The sequence below is a fragment of the Brachycentrus maculatus genome, unplaced genomic scaffold (assembly GCF_059751285.1).
Source record: "Brachycentrus maculatus isolate JH-2025_06_01 unplaced genomic scaffold, ASM5975128v1 h1tg000118l, whole genome shotgun sequence".
Classification (NCBI taxonomy): domain Eukaryota; kingdom Metazoa; phylum Arthropoda; class Insecta; order Trichoptera; family Brachycentridae; genus Brachycentrus; species Brachycentrus maculatus.
In genome coordinates, this window is record NW_028280871.1 from 986,525 (window position 1) to 1,004,767 (window position 18,243).

Sequence of the window (18,243 nt, forward strand, 5' to 3'; positions counted from 1 at the left end):
ACAATAGTGAGTTTACTATGTAACGCTCTCCACATCGTTCATCTTTCACTTTTTGTAATACAACTCAAAAACTCTACTTCAGGAGTATCGATTTTAGAATAACCTAAGTAATAAGTACTAAGAGATACTACTTGCGAGGTGTCGGTCAAAGTGATCGAAAGATTTACGGAGTGACGTTTTTTGTTGAATTGAATAACAGCGAAAAGTTTTCCAATTCCGGCACCTTCTTCGTGGATCGGAGAGGCCCCCTCTCGTGATGTCAGGCGACGCCCGAGATCAAAGGAGCTCTGTCCGACCCACATTCCATCTCCCTTCCCCGTCCCCGACAACCCGACAACCAACTGTTTACATTCTTCTTAGATTCAGTATCAATACTCAATCCCGCTTGGAAGATTTTATTATTTTAATACTGTTAGTGTAGTCGTAGTATATTTATTTATCCGATACATAAATACATATTAGGGTATGACATCTTTGTTAGCGTTCGAAGTCAATATCAAACTTATGGGATCTTAAAATTTGTTTTTTTAATCAAAATAAAAAATCAACTAAAAACTTATGGAGTCGGTTCTTTAGTCAAAAGTATTTTTTCGTGGTTCAGGATCCGATAATTTTTTTGTTGCTCATAACTAGGTTTTTCAGTTTATCATTTTTCAAAAAAACTGGATTTCTTTTTTACATTTTTATGGGAAAATATGTAATTTTTTCTTTCATTTGTGAATTTTCGCGGTTTCCGAGAGATCTCCTCCGAAATACGGCGTATAGAGCCTTCTCCGACCTAAACGCTATGGTCGGAAAATGATGTACGCACGTCTCTGTAACGCTCGCGCCCCTATCGCACATAGGGGCAAGATGACTCGAAAATCGGACACAATTCACTGGGTGCTTTTGATACAATATTTTAGGTTTAACTTGATAAGTTACGGGTAAGAGTAATAAACAAGATAATTTCTTTGGTGTTTTTTTGAGTTTTATAATTTTTTTTTAAATTTTGGTATTTAAAAAATATTATACAGTGGATTAAATAATTCGTAATAATTAAACATTTTTTTATTTAGAATACATAATTTAAACACATTTATGATGATGACGAACTGTCGTCATCACTTTCAATCACATTATTTAGCAAAATAATTGGCGAATTTAGTAAATGTAAAACTTCATTAGGGAAATGTTTTACATGTTTCTTTGGTAATTGTCTAAGGTTTGTAATGAGGGGATCATACGAAATCATCATTAAATTAAAAATATCCTCATTATAGTGTTTTGGATAGCATTTTCTCGTATAATTTTCACGGTATATTTCTGAAATCTTTGTTTCTAGCCTCTTGGGCCTATTCCGATAATTGACCGATTGGTAACAAAGCAGCTGAAATCACCTCTGGCCTATAAATTAGAATCTTATGCACAGTAAAGGGCATGTTAAATCAAGGATAAATTTTCACGGAATTCTTAGCAGTAGCAAGATACTACTTCCTTAAATTCTGTATTTGAATATCATAACCACTAGATATAACCAGTAACATAGTGTGCTTTCGTTTTATTTAATTTGTATATACTCCCGTGATCTCAAATGCTTAATCTGCGTCACTGGAGAAACGCCTGGCGGTATTACCGTCATTAGAATATCCTAAACCCGACTTCGGCTGATCAACTATTAATTTCCATCGCTTTTTGAAATCATTTTGTATCTTAACTTTATTTTCGGCTACAATTTTCTTATCTCTGTTCCGTGCTTGCCATTTTTTTATTGGAAGTTTATAGCCTATATGTAAAAGACATTCCTTAAGAGTCTTATAACATTATATTGTTACCTTGTGAGTTTGGCTTCCACCATTACTGAAAGGGCTTCTTTCCCAGATAGATATCTGCCTTGTTCGATTTTCTTCCATTGAAGGCAATGGAAGAAAATCGAAAAAGGATGATCTTGATTATATTTGGATGCGCGCCTAGGTAATCGTATTGTTCCTGCTAATAATTTGGATGCAACTGGCTGTCCAGAAGCTTTCAGATTCATTGTCGTTGCACGACTTAGTTGTGAAAGTGGAGTGGAGTTCTTTGGATTTTCTATTTTGCAGAGTTTCCATCGTTCAGCACTATGATTATATATATATATATATATATATATATATATATATATATATATATATATATATATATATATATATATATTAAGGGAAATTGGTGCGTATAAGGTGTTTAAAAAAAAAGTTGATCTTCCAAATTTATGACACCCGATGATCTCATTATATCCAATAACTCGATTCTTCTGATAAACAAGTCATTTAAATTCAAACCTGTGCGAAAAATATACGAATAAAAAATTATTCTTTATTAACAAAAAAATACCTTCATACACGCTTACTCAAAGAAACTAAATAAAATTTTAAAGAGCACGAAAGAGCAATGATTTGACATTTATTCATAAACTAAAGTAGTTGAACAAAAAAAGGATATTAAAATTAACGTTTGATCGAAGTTGGAAGTAAACTATAACTCAACGATTAAAAAAATATATTGTTTTTTTGCATATTTCTATTTAGGCTTTAAAAAATTAAAAATTAAAATTCATAAAATGGTAAATGGTATTAAAATAAAATAACTACAAATATATAGTATATACCTGAAGACATCGGAATTATGTCGAAAAATATACATAAATCCGCTTTGTTATGAGAAAATAGTGGTTGAAGTATCGGTAGCAAAAGTCGCCGGTTTACACGTACTTCTTGATCGGAAGCAAACCGCTTCTTCACTGACCTTTTAACACGCGACAAATCAAGTGACCAATTTAAGTAATGGGAGAAATAATGCACTGGTGTCTGTGTTCAAGAAAAAATCGTCTCTTTTATTTCATTTTTGTATTTTTTCCGATTTTCGAGTCATCTTGCCCCTATGTGCAGCGTCCAGGTCCGTGGCGCATCAGTGCCATTAGCATTAGCTACAGAACCATGAAAAAAGTTGAACGCATGTAATATGTGGCGTTATTGAAAGGAGTTTAAAAAAATATTTTTTCTAAAAACGTTCTAAAAACAAACAAAAAATATCCAATACACATTATACATTATTTAAAAAATCGTACGTAAATAGACATGTGACCTCTCCAGTGAAATGATTTATGTGTTTGAGATTATCCTCTTAATAAAATAATGTCTGTAGGGTTGGAGCAGTAAATAATTATTTTAAAAAAAGAATGGTATTACATAAGAGTATATTCACATCTACATTTGTGAATTGTTCATTAATTTAAGGTGAATATGTCTTCTTCCTTGCGCCATCCTAACTTATCGTCTTTGTAGACTATTAGGGTCAGCTTTCCTTGTCTTCAGGTTGTAGGTCCTTCTATCACATACAACGTCACCTAGGTCATGCCTTCGAATCATGTTATCTTTCTATATAGCATCTATTCATTTTTTGGTCTTCCTCTAGATGTCCTCTAGAGGTCTTCTTCCAGATGGTGTTCCTTCTTTCGAAGAAGATACAGGTTTACAATATGTTCAGGTTCTCTACGTCTTGCCCATACCATCTCAACTGCCTTTCCTCTACCTTACTATTGATATCAGTTACACCCTGGCTTCTACGAGTGCGCGAACTCTTTGCTTTATACTTAAGGGACACTCCAGCTGACCATGTAAGCATTCGCATTTCAGCAGTTTCTAGTTGCCTAGAGTAGGTGTTTTACATCGCGTTATATGAAAAAAGCCCCGAGTATAATAATAATCGCTTTCCATTCAGATTGATTCAGCAGAACTTTTCTTTCTGTCCTAAAAAGTGGATAGTTAACAGTATGTGTGCACGGACAATACTTCGAACTAAGCACTGCACTTCACTGCACTACGTGTACACTGCACATTGCGCAGTGACTTTTCTCTCTTGGCTCCATGCAAGTAGTATGCATTTTTCTTTGTGAGTTTTATCTCAAATTAATATTTAATAATCAGGGTTGTTCAAGATCGTGTTTAGAGCTGTAGTTTTATTTTAGTAATGAAATTATATACACAATATAATAAAATAACCTAATTAATGTTATCATTGTTGCTGTCGCTGTTTATGTATATTCCCATAGTACAAATGCGTTAATATAGTAAACTAAATTCTATTCAGATTAATAGTATGGTAATAATAAATAATAGCCGTCTCCTTAGATCCGGCTCACAACCCTTTAAATCTCCCATTGTGGCACTCCGCTCTATTAATTTGGGGGATCCCCGATCGACAGTGCGCGTCTACAGCTACCGCCACAGTTTACCTAGTACCTACATAGTAGTATTCTACCTATGGTATACCTACGTATCTTGAGTACAGCGTACCCTACCTACGTAGGGTACGCTGTACTCAAGATGCAGGCATCCCTCGCTATCCGCTATCCGCTATCCGCGGGGCTCACGTTACGTTCGACACCCCCACCGTGCCGCGATAACGAAACCGCGAATCATCATCCGATTACCTTCAATCATCCGATTGGTTGGTTTCCGTTCCAATAATTGGTACGGTGCAATAACACCTAGTGATACAGACATTAAACATTTTCAGTTAAACTTTATTTAAACACTAGAAACTTTAAGAAAATTAAAAATGAGTATAAGTAAAAGTACCTAAAATTTTCGTGGTAGGAAAAAGGTTGAAATTGAGTTTTTTTTAAAACTCTTTGAGGCATGGAATTTTAGCAAATAAAAAATCCATGTTATACAGAAATATAATTTTAGTATTATTTGTTTATTTTTATATACAAAAAAATAAATCAACAAAAAAAAAATGAAATTCTTAACTAGTTGCAATGGATGGGATTAAATTTTAATCTCTGTTCAAGTGGCAATTTAAAATTTTCAAGGTTGTATAAAAAAGATACCACGATGGAGTTTTAAATATCAAAAAGGTGGGACACTTTTAACCCCGCCATGCCTCAGAGTTAAAAGGCACTCTCGCATTCTGCTGAGGGGCGAGTGGCGAGTGGCGAGTGGCGAGTGGCGAGTGACGGGTGTCGTGAGGCGAGTGGCGAGTGGCGAGTGGCGAGTGGCGAGTGGCGTGTGGCGAGTGGCGAGTGACGGGTGTCGTGAGGCGAGTGGCGAGTGGCGAGTGGCGAGTGGCGAGTGGCGAGTGGCGAGTGGCGAGTGGCGAGTGGCGAGTGGCGAGTGGCGAGTGGCGAGTGGCGAGTGGCGAGTGGCGAGTGGCGAGTGGCGAGTGGCGAGTGGAGTGGCGAGTGCTGCGATTTGAAGAGTCTCTCGGATAAATATTAATAAAATTAAAATCTGCAAAATAATATAATAAGGCTCGATGTTTTATGGATAAAATATAAAGAGATGATATATTATTGTTTCATTGCCATAAATTATTCAAAATTATAAAAAAAAAAACAAACAAACTTTCATGGAATATAAAACAGCTGAGCAGGGCCACGGGTTGAATTTTGCAATTAAAGTTTGAGAGAGAAAACCCCATTTATCATTTAAGAGAAGGGTTGGGTGGTCGTGGTGGCGGTCGGGGAAGGAAAGGGGCGGGGGAGGGAAATGGAGGACTCATCTCTGCTGAGGGAGATAATGGCGCAATAAAAACCCGCCGATTTCCAATTGGAGGAAAATCTGGAAAATAAGAACGATACACTAAAAATAAATAATTGCTCTACACTCAATATGTATGGATAAACATTATTTAAAGCTTTTAGAAATATTTGTAGAAACATCCGAATGACCTTTTGTTTATTTAAATACTTCGGGATGCTCAAATCAGTATAATATTGTTGCTCGGTAGACATGTACCTCTCTGTTTATGTTTATAAGAATACGGACGTATGACGAGCTCCTTCGGACTATCACGCGAGGAAATGTGGGGGGCAAAAGGTAAGAAAACGGAGTCTGGTAAAAAAGTATTTTAAAAATTGGACTGGCCTCGGAGTTTCAGATCTATTGCAGCTGGGGACGAGTCAAGACCCCTACAAGGAGATGGTAGCTGGATATAGGGATATGCATAGGAGTAGAATAGGTGGTCGCCTATGCTCAAACACGAATATGGGACATATACAAGAAAAAAATATCACACTACCATTGCGCACCAATGGGTGCTCTTAGTGAAAGATTCTATTAAAATTATTTTCTGAGAAGATGAAACTTGCGACTGTGCACAGAAATAAGAATCAAAACAAAAATTTGAAAAATATTTATTTTTATATATGTAGGTATATTACGACAAAACCCGAGTGATATCTCTCTAAAGACGTGGTACCTTACCAAATCTTAGTAAAAGCCTTCGAAGTTCTAAATCTAGGTACCCGAAGCGAAAAGAGGGTATAATGGACGGTATGGACTTGTTCGGAAATGATGAAGTTAGCAGAAGAAGCGGATGTTCTAAAAAGGAGATGTTGGATATATGTAGCTAGAACATGTCCTGCGGATGCCGTCTGAGAGAATCTAAATATCTCTTATTTTTCGAGGATTTATTTCATCACCGGAAGACTGCTGAAAGCCATTTACCGATCGAACTCTGAGGAGATAACAAGGAACTGGGTGGCCTGAAAACGACATGTGTTAGTCGTATTCTTCACTTAGCGAGCGAACATGGAGAGAAGAAGAATAAGAAAAAGTCATTTTAACTCAAACAGATGATATCGAGCAATGTGCGGTGAGCGGGGAAAAGAGTGTAACATAATAGGCATTGAAACGTACAAGTTATTTAAAATATTGTAGGTGTTATAAGTACGTGAAAATATAAACAGCTGGGAATGGTATAGTGGGGGCAAGAGGCAAGAGGGAGGGGCGCGGCGCTATCGAGCGCCATGACCCCCGCCCCCGCCCCCTTCCCCGTCCTGGAGCGAGGTGGGAGCGGGGAGTCCGGGAGGCTGGGAGTCCGGGAGCAGCGTCTGGTACGCGCGCTGAACAATCCACCCCTTACTAAGTGTTTACCCGGGGAGCATAAACTGCTTACAGACCTCCGACTTCGGGACCATTCGGTATACGGGTCCGACAATTATTATTAGTATTATTTATTTTAGCCACTATATACGATATGTTGCAGTTTAGCGCCAGTGATGTATAAGACCATAATCTATTAAAACTGTTCTTATTTTTTACTACAGTAAAAAACAAGAACAGTCCTTTTTCATCAGATTATTTCTTGAGTCGGTTATATTACAAATTTGAGAAAACAACGCTTTACGAAACAATTAAATAGTAACAGCTTAAAAAGCGGCGAAGGAGACAGATTGTAACCGTTCAATAAAAAAGATTTACGGTTTAAAACCGATTACGATTCAAAAGATAGAATAACGAGTCAACTACCGCATCCTACTATCCTTGGAGGTTTTTGTACGAATCTAGTGGCAAGTCTAAGATAACTCAACTTACAACTATTTATATCACATAGATCTAGACCTAAGTTATAACGCTCTCTTGAACGAAAAGTACTCTATGAAATTGAAAAGGTAAGAGCCTCGATGATAGATATAGTGTAAAATATTCAGATCGAGAATGAGAGAGGATGAACGGATTGAATTTTTGGTTTATGCAATCTGAGGGAAATGTTTTTAGTAAACTGAAAGATTCTTCTGCGCATTTGTGAATTTGCAAAAAAGCGTCTGATCTTGCTGATAGAATGACGCTACGGAAGGAGAACAGCATAACACAGAGAGCATTTTATTAAGTGGTTTCATCTCGGTTTCCATCTCGGTGTAACATCTCTAAGCAGAAATAACCACGGCTGTTTAAATCGTGCATGGCTGATTGCAAAAGAACTGAACGGTTTGAATATATGACCCGTATAGACAGGCATGCCGACGATAGAGTACTTCTTGCTAACAGTAAAGAAGACTTGCAGGCACAAATGGTAAAGGTGTACGAATGTAACGCGTAAAAGCGTAACGAATCCCAAGACGAGAGCTACTGGGTGTCATAGTAGGGAAGTCATATTGTGACGGGAATGTGACGACACCGCGTGCCTTCGAGTAACAAGTGCGCAACGGGGAGGGAGGGGTGTTGTTATCCCCCTCGCCCCATCAGTCTCCGCGGGGCGCGGAATGCGCCGTCGAGTGGAATGTTTTGTGCAACGATGAAAAGAATTTCTCCAAAGTTTACGGAACGACAGCACGTCGCACGTCGCTCTTAACATCTCCGATTTTATAATCTTTCGAATAAAATAACTGGATTCTGTTGTATTATCAATACATGTGTGCATATTAAGTACTTACATATCGCTCACTCCTTTCAAGAACGTCATAAATCAAAAATCGTCAATTTCCAGTTGTGCATGTTTTCAGAATGCCCAGAAAATGTACTATATTCCAGCAAAAGAGGCATATTTTTAACTTAATATTTACACGCTACAGGGCAGAAAGTGTTGTTTTTGCATTTTGAAGAAAAGGTATCGTTTAATTATTTTTTTAAATAAACTAAATATTTTTGAAATGGAGAAAAAACCTTCAGGTTTTACCTAAAAAGATCTGTTGCACAGTAAAAAGTTCAAAAAGTGGCTTGATATTTATTTTGAATACATTGTATTATATTTTTAAACTTTAAAAACGTTCTCCTGAAATATCGAGTATTTTGATTTATGACGTTCTTGAAAGGAGTGCGCGATATGTTCTTGAGATACAAATTTCGGTCTATGGAAAATTACGTACTTTAAATACACTCTTTTTTTGTTTCAATACAATAAAATAATAATACCACGGATAATATGAAAATAACTCCTGTAATTGGAGATAATCCAGATTTTGTGAACAAGTATTTGGACACACTCAAAATGTTGTAAATAAATTATCTGGTCAAATTATAAGCTTAAATAATAAAAATGAAAATGGTATTTTCTGGCGTATGTGTGTGATTATAATCCAGGATTCGGACCTCACATACTGATATAAGAGTTTCTGCTTGGTAAAAAGCTTCTTTACATCTACTGCATTCTTTACATTTACTGCATGCATAAGGGTAAGTGGTTCATTTTCATCCTGGCTTAGCATCTCTAAAGGTGTTAAACAGGGATGTGTAATGTCACCGTGGCTGTTTAACCTATACATGGATAATTGCATGAAAGAACTGAAAGATTTAAATGTTGGAGCTAGAATGAATAATTTGACTGTCTGTTGCCTTTTGTATGCTGACGATGCTGTTCTTCTTGCAGCAGAGAAGACCTGCAGGCGTTGGTGACAAAAGTGTATAATGTGTGCAAGGAAAGTGATCTATTGATGAATGTTAGCAAATCCAAGATTATGGTTTTTGAAAGAGAAGAATGCAGATCTGAATGTGAAATATTGGTAAACGGAGAGATTTTGGAACAGGTAGATGATTTCGTATATTTGGGTAGTATGTTTTCTAGGGATGGAAAGATTGATAAAGACATAGAAAGGAGAGTTAATGCTGGGAACAAAGTGAACGGTGCACTGAAATCAGTTATAGCAAATAAAAACCTATCAGCGGAAGCTAAACTGGCAGTGCACAACGGAGTCCTGGTTCCAACTCTAATGTATGGAAGTGAAACATGGAGTTGGCAAACGAAGGATGAAAGTAGACTGAATGCAGTCGAAATGCGATCTCTCAGAAGAATGTGTAACAAAACGATGTATGATAGATGTGCGAATAGTGAAATAAGGAAGGAATGCAAAGCTGAGATAAGCATTATCGATAAAATTAAGAAAGGTGTGTTGAGATGGTTTGGACATGTAGAACGAATGAGTGAGGAAAGAACGGTAAGACAAATTTATGAGGCGAATGTTAGCGGGAAAAGAAGCAGAGGAAGACCGAGAAAAACATGGCACGATCAGGTATGCCAAATACTTGAAAGTGGTCAGGTTAGGAGTCGAAACAATCGGCGGGTATGTATGAGGAGATGCATGAACGTGGAAGAGGCGAATAATGTTTGCAAGGACAGAGTGGTGTGGCGCTCTATTCTCTCTGCCTACCCCTGCGGGGAAGCGGCGTGATGGTTAGTTAGTTAGTTTTTTTTCTTTACATCTCACCAATAGATGTCTGTAGTGAAGTTCTAGTGATTCAAGAACAAGGTTTCTAAATTGGTTCATATATCGCTCACTCCTTTCAAGAACGTCATAAATCAAAAATCGTCATTTTTCAGTTGTGCACGTTTTCGGAATACCCAAAAAAATTACTAAATCCCAGCAAAAGAGGCATATTTTTAATTAAATATTTATCCGCTACATGGCAGAAAATATTGTTTTTGCATTTTGAAGAAAAAGTGTTGTTTAATTATTTTTTAAAATAAACTTTATATTTTTCAAATGGAAGAAAAACCTTCAGGTTATACCTAAAAAGATCTGTTGCACAGTGAAAAGTTCAATAACTGGCTTAATATTTATTTTTAATAAATTGTGTTATATTTTTAAACTTTAGAAACGTTCCCCTGAAAAATCAAGTTTTATGATTTATGACGTTCTTGAAAGGAGTGAGCGATATATAGAACTTCCAAGAATTTGAGTAGTGTGGTTGTCAATAATGGGTAGAATTAGTGAATGTTACACGTGTGTAAAGTGGATCACTTAAACCAGCCTATGACGGTCGTCAGCCCCGTAAATGCCCAGACTTCCATATTCTTCTTCATATATATTTGTAAAAAACTGGTATATTTTAAGATAAATTAATGAATATTTATTGCATTGTTAAGAGAAAAGTATGCGATTAACGATGGAAGACGATATCAGCCAAATGGCCGCCACGGCTACGGCTGCAGCACCATATCCTTTTCATGAAATTTTCCATGACAAATTTGCACATTTGCGGCTGTATGTCCTCGATAACTTCACGAATTCCATCTTTAAGGTCTTCAATCAATTGTAGAGCATTGGCATAGACCTTATCTTTCACGTGGCCCCAAGGAAAATAGTCTCAAGGTCTTAATCACAAGATCTCGGGGGCCAACTGTGATCACCTCTTCGAGAAAAAACACGGCCAGGAAATTTTTGTTGTGAAATTGCGATTGTTTCGTTGCTTGTGTGGCACGTGGCGCCGTCTTGTTGAAAATAAACGTCGTTCACATCAATATCTTCCAATTCCAGCCATAAAAAATCTTTTATCATAGCTCGATAGCGCAATCCATTCACCGTAACAGTTGCACCAGCCTCATTTTCGAATAAGTAAGGTCCAATCACACCGCCAGCCCAAAAACCGCACCAAACAGTGACACGTTGAGGGTTTCGATTCTTCACATCACCAAGTTGTCCCAACAGCTCAAATTTTTTAACAAATTTCACTATTGCTGGCCGAGAAGGCGCTTCACGACGACCAAAAAGTGCTTTAGATTCGCGAACTGTGATTGCAAAATTTTCACCATTTCTGTAGTGAATTTTAACAATTTCAATGCGTTGTTGAAGCGTGTATCGTTGCATTTTTATTAATCGCGTAGTTTTTACTTTCAAAAGTGGCAGCTGCCCAGATAGCGGGCTATTCAAAATGAAACCTCTTATTGGAAAAAACCCTATATATGTGTAAATGGATATCACTCCCAAAAAACGCACTAAAATTGTGACTTTGAGTAAAACTGACTCAGAAAAATATTGCCAAGGGGTGTAAGTTTAGGAGCTGTCAACAAGATTTTGAAGCAGAAAAAGAACATAGGGATAATTGAAGAAATTTGTACAAAAACGACTTATTAAAGGGGGAAGAAAAACTATCAGACCTAAGAAACAGTTATTGACTACTGCCATGTTGAAAATACGGTATGATTGAGCAAAAAAATATGCAGCCAGACTGTTGGTGATTGGAGAAAAGTGTTGTTCTCATACGAGAGCCATGTTTGGTACGAGGGTATCTATTTCGAAAATGTGACAACGAAAAGATTCAAACAGTTAAAAATCCGTTAAGATGGGGACTGACCGGAGCATTTCGTCGTAACGTAATATCGCAACGTCGCTCGCGGTGAGCGCTCCGACTATGGAGCGCTCGGCTCGCTGTACTGACTATACGAATGCTCGCATCGAAACGTGTTACGTTAGGACGAAATGGCTCCGGTCAGTCCCCACCATTAAAGGATGTTTTGGGGCTGCTGTTCCTATAAAGGTACCGGATGCTTTCTGCCGATCTAAGGGGTGATGAACTCGCAAAAAACAGAGACTTCCTAAGAAGAGAGATTGACTTGCTAAACTAAGAAAAGTTGATACCAACGCTCGAGGAGTTTTTCAACAAAAATCACGTTTCCAAGATCAAGATGAAATATTTCATGAAAAAAAGATATCATGCCTTGAATGGCCAGAAAACTCACTGGATCTTAATTCTATAGAAAACCTGTGGGCTATTGTGAAAGCTAAACTTCGTACTACAGATTGCACAACAAAAACAAAAGTGATCGAGTCTGTAACCCATACATGGTTTCGAGACCAGCAAATATTAAACAAACAAAAAAACTGGTTAAAAACTTGTCGATTCTATGCCAAAACGTGTTGAAAGCCAAGGGAGGATATATTTTCTATTAAAACCACTAAAATTGTTTTCATTTTTGTAATTACTTTTTTTAAAACTAATAAATTTTGCTTTTTTCAATTTATCTCTCGCGTTCACATCAATTGGAGCAATACTGTACTAAAAGTTAATTAAGGGAAAATGGATCGCATAAAGAATACGAGTCGAGCTCACCGACAACAGTAGAGAGGATGAGCAGTCCCAGCAGTACCGCCTTGAGAACGGCGCGCAGCAGGCGGGCGGCCCCCTCGGGCTCCGCGGGGGGCGCCGACGAGTTGGTAGAGTTGGGGCCCCCCCAGCCGGCGCCCTCGAGGCCCCACGAGCAGTTCCACCACTCCCCGCCGTCCATCCCCCCGCCTAGCCGCCGCTCATGGCGCGTCGCTTAGTTCCGCTCTCCGGCCGCTACCAGGAGCGGCAGCGGTCCGCGTCGAGGGACATTCCCCAAGCTACCATCCCGAGGAGCGACGCGACCTCTCCACTCGCTCGGTCCGGGCGATCTGCGATCTGCGATCTGCGGTCTGCGATCTGACCTGCAACCGGGAAAACATTACATCTCTAAAGGCTACCTACCGAACATAAACACGATGACGAATTATAACGTAAATAATTTGAATTTGGTATTTATTTATAAGGAAAGTTATATATATATACGGCAGATAGATATAGATAGATAGATATATATATATATATATATATACGGCAGATGTGAAAGTTTCCACTATGGTCGCCTATTATTTACTACGGGCAACTGTACTCGAATATTGAGATGTCTTGTGTGTCGCGAGTGCCTATTCGTTTATTCTTTATTTTTACGTAGGTAGTCTTTAAAATATTTTCAAAATTACTCGCGATGACCGTAAACTCGGTCGGTTTATTAAAGTATACGTAAATTTAAAAAAATATCCGTTAAAAATGAAACATCCGAGTTAATTACTTGTAAGATATTTCTCGTAAGTTTTGTGAGACAAAATGAAAAGAGAAATTCGAAACGAAATTAGCGGCGCATCGTACTAACTCGAGCTAGTCTGATCGGTGCGAAGGGGCGCCAGTGCAGAGCGGAGTGGCGCTCCCGCGGGGAGCTGTGCGCGGTGTCGGCCGCTGCTGCGCGTCTCTAGCCCTGGCGGCACTACAGCCCGGAGACGGTCCGCGCCGAACTGCCGAGCCGAGCCGCCGGCCGCCGCGCGGGGGAGGCGCGGGGCGCGTGACGTCAGCGCACGGGGTGCGCGCGCCGCCGGGAAACTGGAAAACTCCGCGAGATCATTCTCCCGCTGTACTCGCGTCAGTTCGCTTCTGTCAACTGAAAAATGACCACCTGCGAGACGACCACCTACCCGTACATGGAACATATAAAGAAAATATCCGCGTATTGGTCATTTTGTCTCTTTGTATATAGGTAATACTGAGAAATAATTAATAATGAATTAATTCTCGGCATTGTACGGGTTACGACCTAGCATAAGTAATCACTTTATACACCGTGTAACGTTCACCGTTCGTCGAATATCGACATTGATTCAATTTTCGAAAGTTGTAAAATGCGGTATTGTAAGGATTGCGTTCGTTTCTTTAATGTAAACTGGTAGATGCAGATGCCATCTGGAACCCGGTGATTGAGTAAAATAATTTATTTTTTTAAATTCGCTCTTAAGAGCGAATTAAAAAAGTTATAATTCGATTTTAAAATTGTGAATCAAAATTTATTCGTACTTAGTTTTATTGAAGTAATAATAAATAACTTTTATTAAGTGTAATTCAAACAAAATCCATTCAAAATACAATATAACGTAAAATTTTCGCGTTTAGGAAGGGTTCGGTAAGGGCGTTTGTGTACTACCCGTAATTTTACCGTCCGGCAGTCCGGTTTTGAAAGATGAAAGCGACTACGACAGATTAGCGTAATCGAATTTATGCGCAACGTGTTCATGCACCGATCCGAAGAAAGATGGACAAAAGCACAAGCCAATCCGAGCCGATCATCGTTTAAAACGCTAACTGACGTGCCGGACGGTAAAATTCCGTGTAGTGCACAAACGCCCTAAGAGTTATCTACGAAACGCAGGAGTAAATCTAGTTTTATTGTTTTTTACTATCGAAATTGGTGGTTACGATAAAGGGTCGATCCTGGGTTGGTGGGACCGAGTCTTAATAAAGTATTCAAATGAACCACTTAAATTCGAAGAAAATTGCTCTCACTGTAAATATCGGAATATACTCGCTAACGCATCCCGGCGACGGAAAAAATAAACTAATTGCCAACGGATTTTTCACGAAAATTCTCTCCCCTGCTGATGTATTAAAACAATTCATACGCAAAATATTTTGGGTATTTTCTTTTATTCCCAATTTTATTAAGTAGGTACTTTCTTTTGAATATCTAGAATAGAATTGGGTAGTGTCTTGTTGCTTCACACATTTATAATCAGTGTCCTCGTGTGAAGGTGACGAATAGACATTTCAAATTTCTACAAAGCGATTTTCTTCATAACATTGAAAAAAGCAATACGTTCCTCTAAATGTGAAACTTTTACTAGCTTTGAATGATTTGGATATTAACACAGTTTTGCGGGCTTCGCGGCGGAGTGGTGCACGGTGCGCGGTGCGCGGTGCACGGTGGTGCCCGCGGCGGGCAAAACCCAGAGGAGAATAAACCAAACCCGAATTTTACTGATATTTATACTTACCATATCGTCGTTCGGCATGCAACACTGCGTATGTGACAAAAAAAAACAAAATATTCAGGAGTTGTTATTTACACAAGTAATGAATGAAATAAAACAATATACAATATATATATATATATATATATATATATATATATATATATATATATATATATATATATATATATATATTTATATATATACATATATATATATATATATATATATATATATATATACATATATATATATATATATATATATATATATATATATATATATATATATATATGTATATATATGTATATATATATATATATATATATATATATATATATATATATATATATATATATATATATATATATATATATATATTATTTATTTATTTAAACTTCATGTACAGAAAATAAAAAGTACATTGGCGGGCTTATTTCTAAAAAGCAATATCTTCCAACCGACCAAAGACGGACTAGTGATATTGATCAAAACGTTTGATACCATATATAGCCGTTTGCAATCAGTGGGATGATAGTACTTGAACATTTAAAAAAACATAAATTACAAATTGACATTTAAAAAGAAACATAAATTAACAAAAGACGATAATAAGGAGGGCAAAGGAAGAAGGGAGTTTAGGGAAGGAGGTAGAGGGAGGAGGTTTGATCGACAGTTAGGATTCTAATGACAGATAGTAATGTCTCAGACGTTTTTAAAAGTTAATACATATTATTGTCTGATGTAATAGATTTTATCAAAAAACTAAAAAACAATTATTAACAATTAGACAAAAAAGTATTCTAGGATTCTAATGATAAATAGGTAGAATCAGGTAGCAAGTTTAAGAAAGAGAGGAGGGGTCAGGGGAGGAGGAGATTGTCAGTTAGGGTTCTAAGGTAAGATAATGATGTTTCAGGCGTTTTTTGAAGGTTAAAATAGAAGGTGCATTTTTTACGTGTAGAGGTAGTTCATTCCAGAGTCTAGCCGCTTGGACAGTAAAGGAATTACTGAGGAATGCTGTGTTGTGGCAAGGAATGGAGAGTGTTCTCTCTTGGGAAGAGCGAAGCGATATATATATATATATATATATATATATATATATATATATATGTATATATATATATATATATATATATATATATATATATATATATATATATATATATATATATATATATATATATATATATATTTAAACATATTTTTTTTAATACTTGTATGTTTATTTAATTCAGTTTGTTTTTTAATTCAGAAATAATTTTATTCGGGTATTGTTATTGTTACGTTCACATTCGCGGATTTGCACATTTTTTGGTGGACTTTTTTTTGGACGTTTTTTTTCATCTGAAGATGTTGTTGGTTCTACATTTTGGCGATTGTCATCTATATTTCTAGTTGTCCAATATCGGACTGTCCACTATGGCCGCCATGACACATTCGCGGTGTTGCAGTGCATGTTACATTTTGCCGGTAACAATTTTACGAATTGATTTCTCCGGTAACAATTTTATGGATTGATGCTTCTTCATATCGAGTGATAATCTCCTAGGATGATCTCTTTCAACCACTCTTAGGGGGAATTGTGGTGTAGACGGCTCCTATGTATCCGAAATTGCGTCGGTTTCCACAATACGATCAGCAGAGAGATACTGATCCGCACGAGCAACCTCTTTCATATAATATGTATTTACTTACTGTATTCTATAGCACACAGAGGTTTGGCAATATGTATGTTGTCTAGTACTTCCATGGATGTTGTGGCTTTCTAGAATGGTAGATGTTTGTACGAACACCCCTTTTTGATTAACAAACTTGTAATAATACATCCTTTCGCCGTCGCAAAATACTTCTAACATTTACTCCGTCACGCACTAACATTTACTTTTACTTTTACTAACATTTATTTCAAAACTTTTTGCAAGGAAGGTGGTAAATTATACCACGGATAAGCCTAAACCTGACCTTCTTCCAATATGGTGATAATCTATTACATATATTTGCAACACGGTTTTGCAAGTTGTTGGTATCATTATTTGTGATATCCTGTAATGGTTGCGTCAACGCGTGCAAGACGTGCCGACTCCTCTCTGCCTGGGACTTATGTTCTTTTACGGAGAGTCAAATGTCCAATAGATGCATACGTGTATAAGAGAATTTATAGCATAATAAATAATAAATCCCTTACCGCACCCCAATGGTGCATAGGGCACTGCTTCATATAAACGCAGTGTTATCTCGATCGATTACATATGAAGGAAAGGGGATCAGCACACCACTTCAGGTACCAGTTCAGTGTAATATTGAATAAATATTAGAGTGAAAAAATCACTTATATTTATTAAACCCCCCTGGGAATCGAACCCGGGACCTCCAGAACGGTAGCTGAGCATGCTGACCATTACACTACGGAGGCGGACAAATTTATAGATGGTACCTAAAAAAAACAATAAATTAAAATACTAAAAGGTTACACATAGTATTTTCGTACAGTTTCTACGCGGATACCATTTGTTGCTATGAGCGGGAAAATGGGTTCCCGGCGCAAGTTGGCGTAGACAAATTTTCATGATTCTTAAACTACAGACATATGCCTACATTTTGAGATGGAAATCGTTGAGGTAGAATAAGGCAAGATAAGTTAAAAGTTTTTATGAATAAAAAGTAGGACGAAATAATAACAACATTTTACGTACTGCGTAGCACCCATGTAATTGATTCAATCCATGAAATAAAAATAATAAAAAAATTGTAAAATATTGTACTAACCTTCTTCTTGAAATTCCATTGTTGAACAACCGTCACGATTAAACTTTTTCTAGGAAACGATCAATTGAACGCAGAGTGAGTAATTGCCGCTCGGATAACGCTAATGAGAGCTAATGCGATGTGGTCACTTTGGATGCCAAAAAGTGAATAAATAATTTTAAAATCATAGATTAATTTTATACCCTCAGGTAGTATGGCTAATGATTATTTCTAGGGGGTAGTATGAGGTCATAATTCAGACATCGATATTTGAAGCCTATGACCTATTACGGGCCCACTGTGCATGTTCTAATTCACGAATAATTTCCGCCTTTTCACGAATTGAGAGACACTTTATTATTAGTAGATATGTTGATAATTCGAGGGTTTGTTTTTACTGACCTGCTCTAGAATTGATTTGACATTCCCCGCCTCGTAATGTTTAT

The 18,243-nt window shown here is 37.3% G+C and overlaps 1 protein-coding gene across 1 annotated transcript in view; it reads right to left on the reverse strand.

Annotated features, from left to right (window-relative positions):
• The window catches only part of LOC148309751 (5-hydroxytryptamine receptor-like), a 31,539-nt gene extending 13,569 nt beyond the window's left edge, over window positions 1-17,970 (reverse strand). Inside the window, exons 1-4 of the mRNA XM_088259546.1 lie at window positions 17,819-17,970; window positions 15,074-15,097; window positions 13,408-13,631; window positions 12,567-12,922 (exon numbers count right to left, since the gene is read on the reverse strand). Coding sequence (XP_088115672.1) covers window positions 12,567-12,741 — 175 coding nt within the window. The 5' untranslated portion in view covers window positions 12,742-12,922; window positions 13,408-13,631; window positions 15,074-15,097; window positions 17,819-17,970. The remainder of the gene's footprint in view (window positions 1-12,566; window positions 12,923-13,407; window positions 13,632-15,073; window positions 15,098-17,818) is intronic.
• Between the last annotated feature and the right edge of the window lie 273 nt (window positions 17,971-18,243).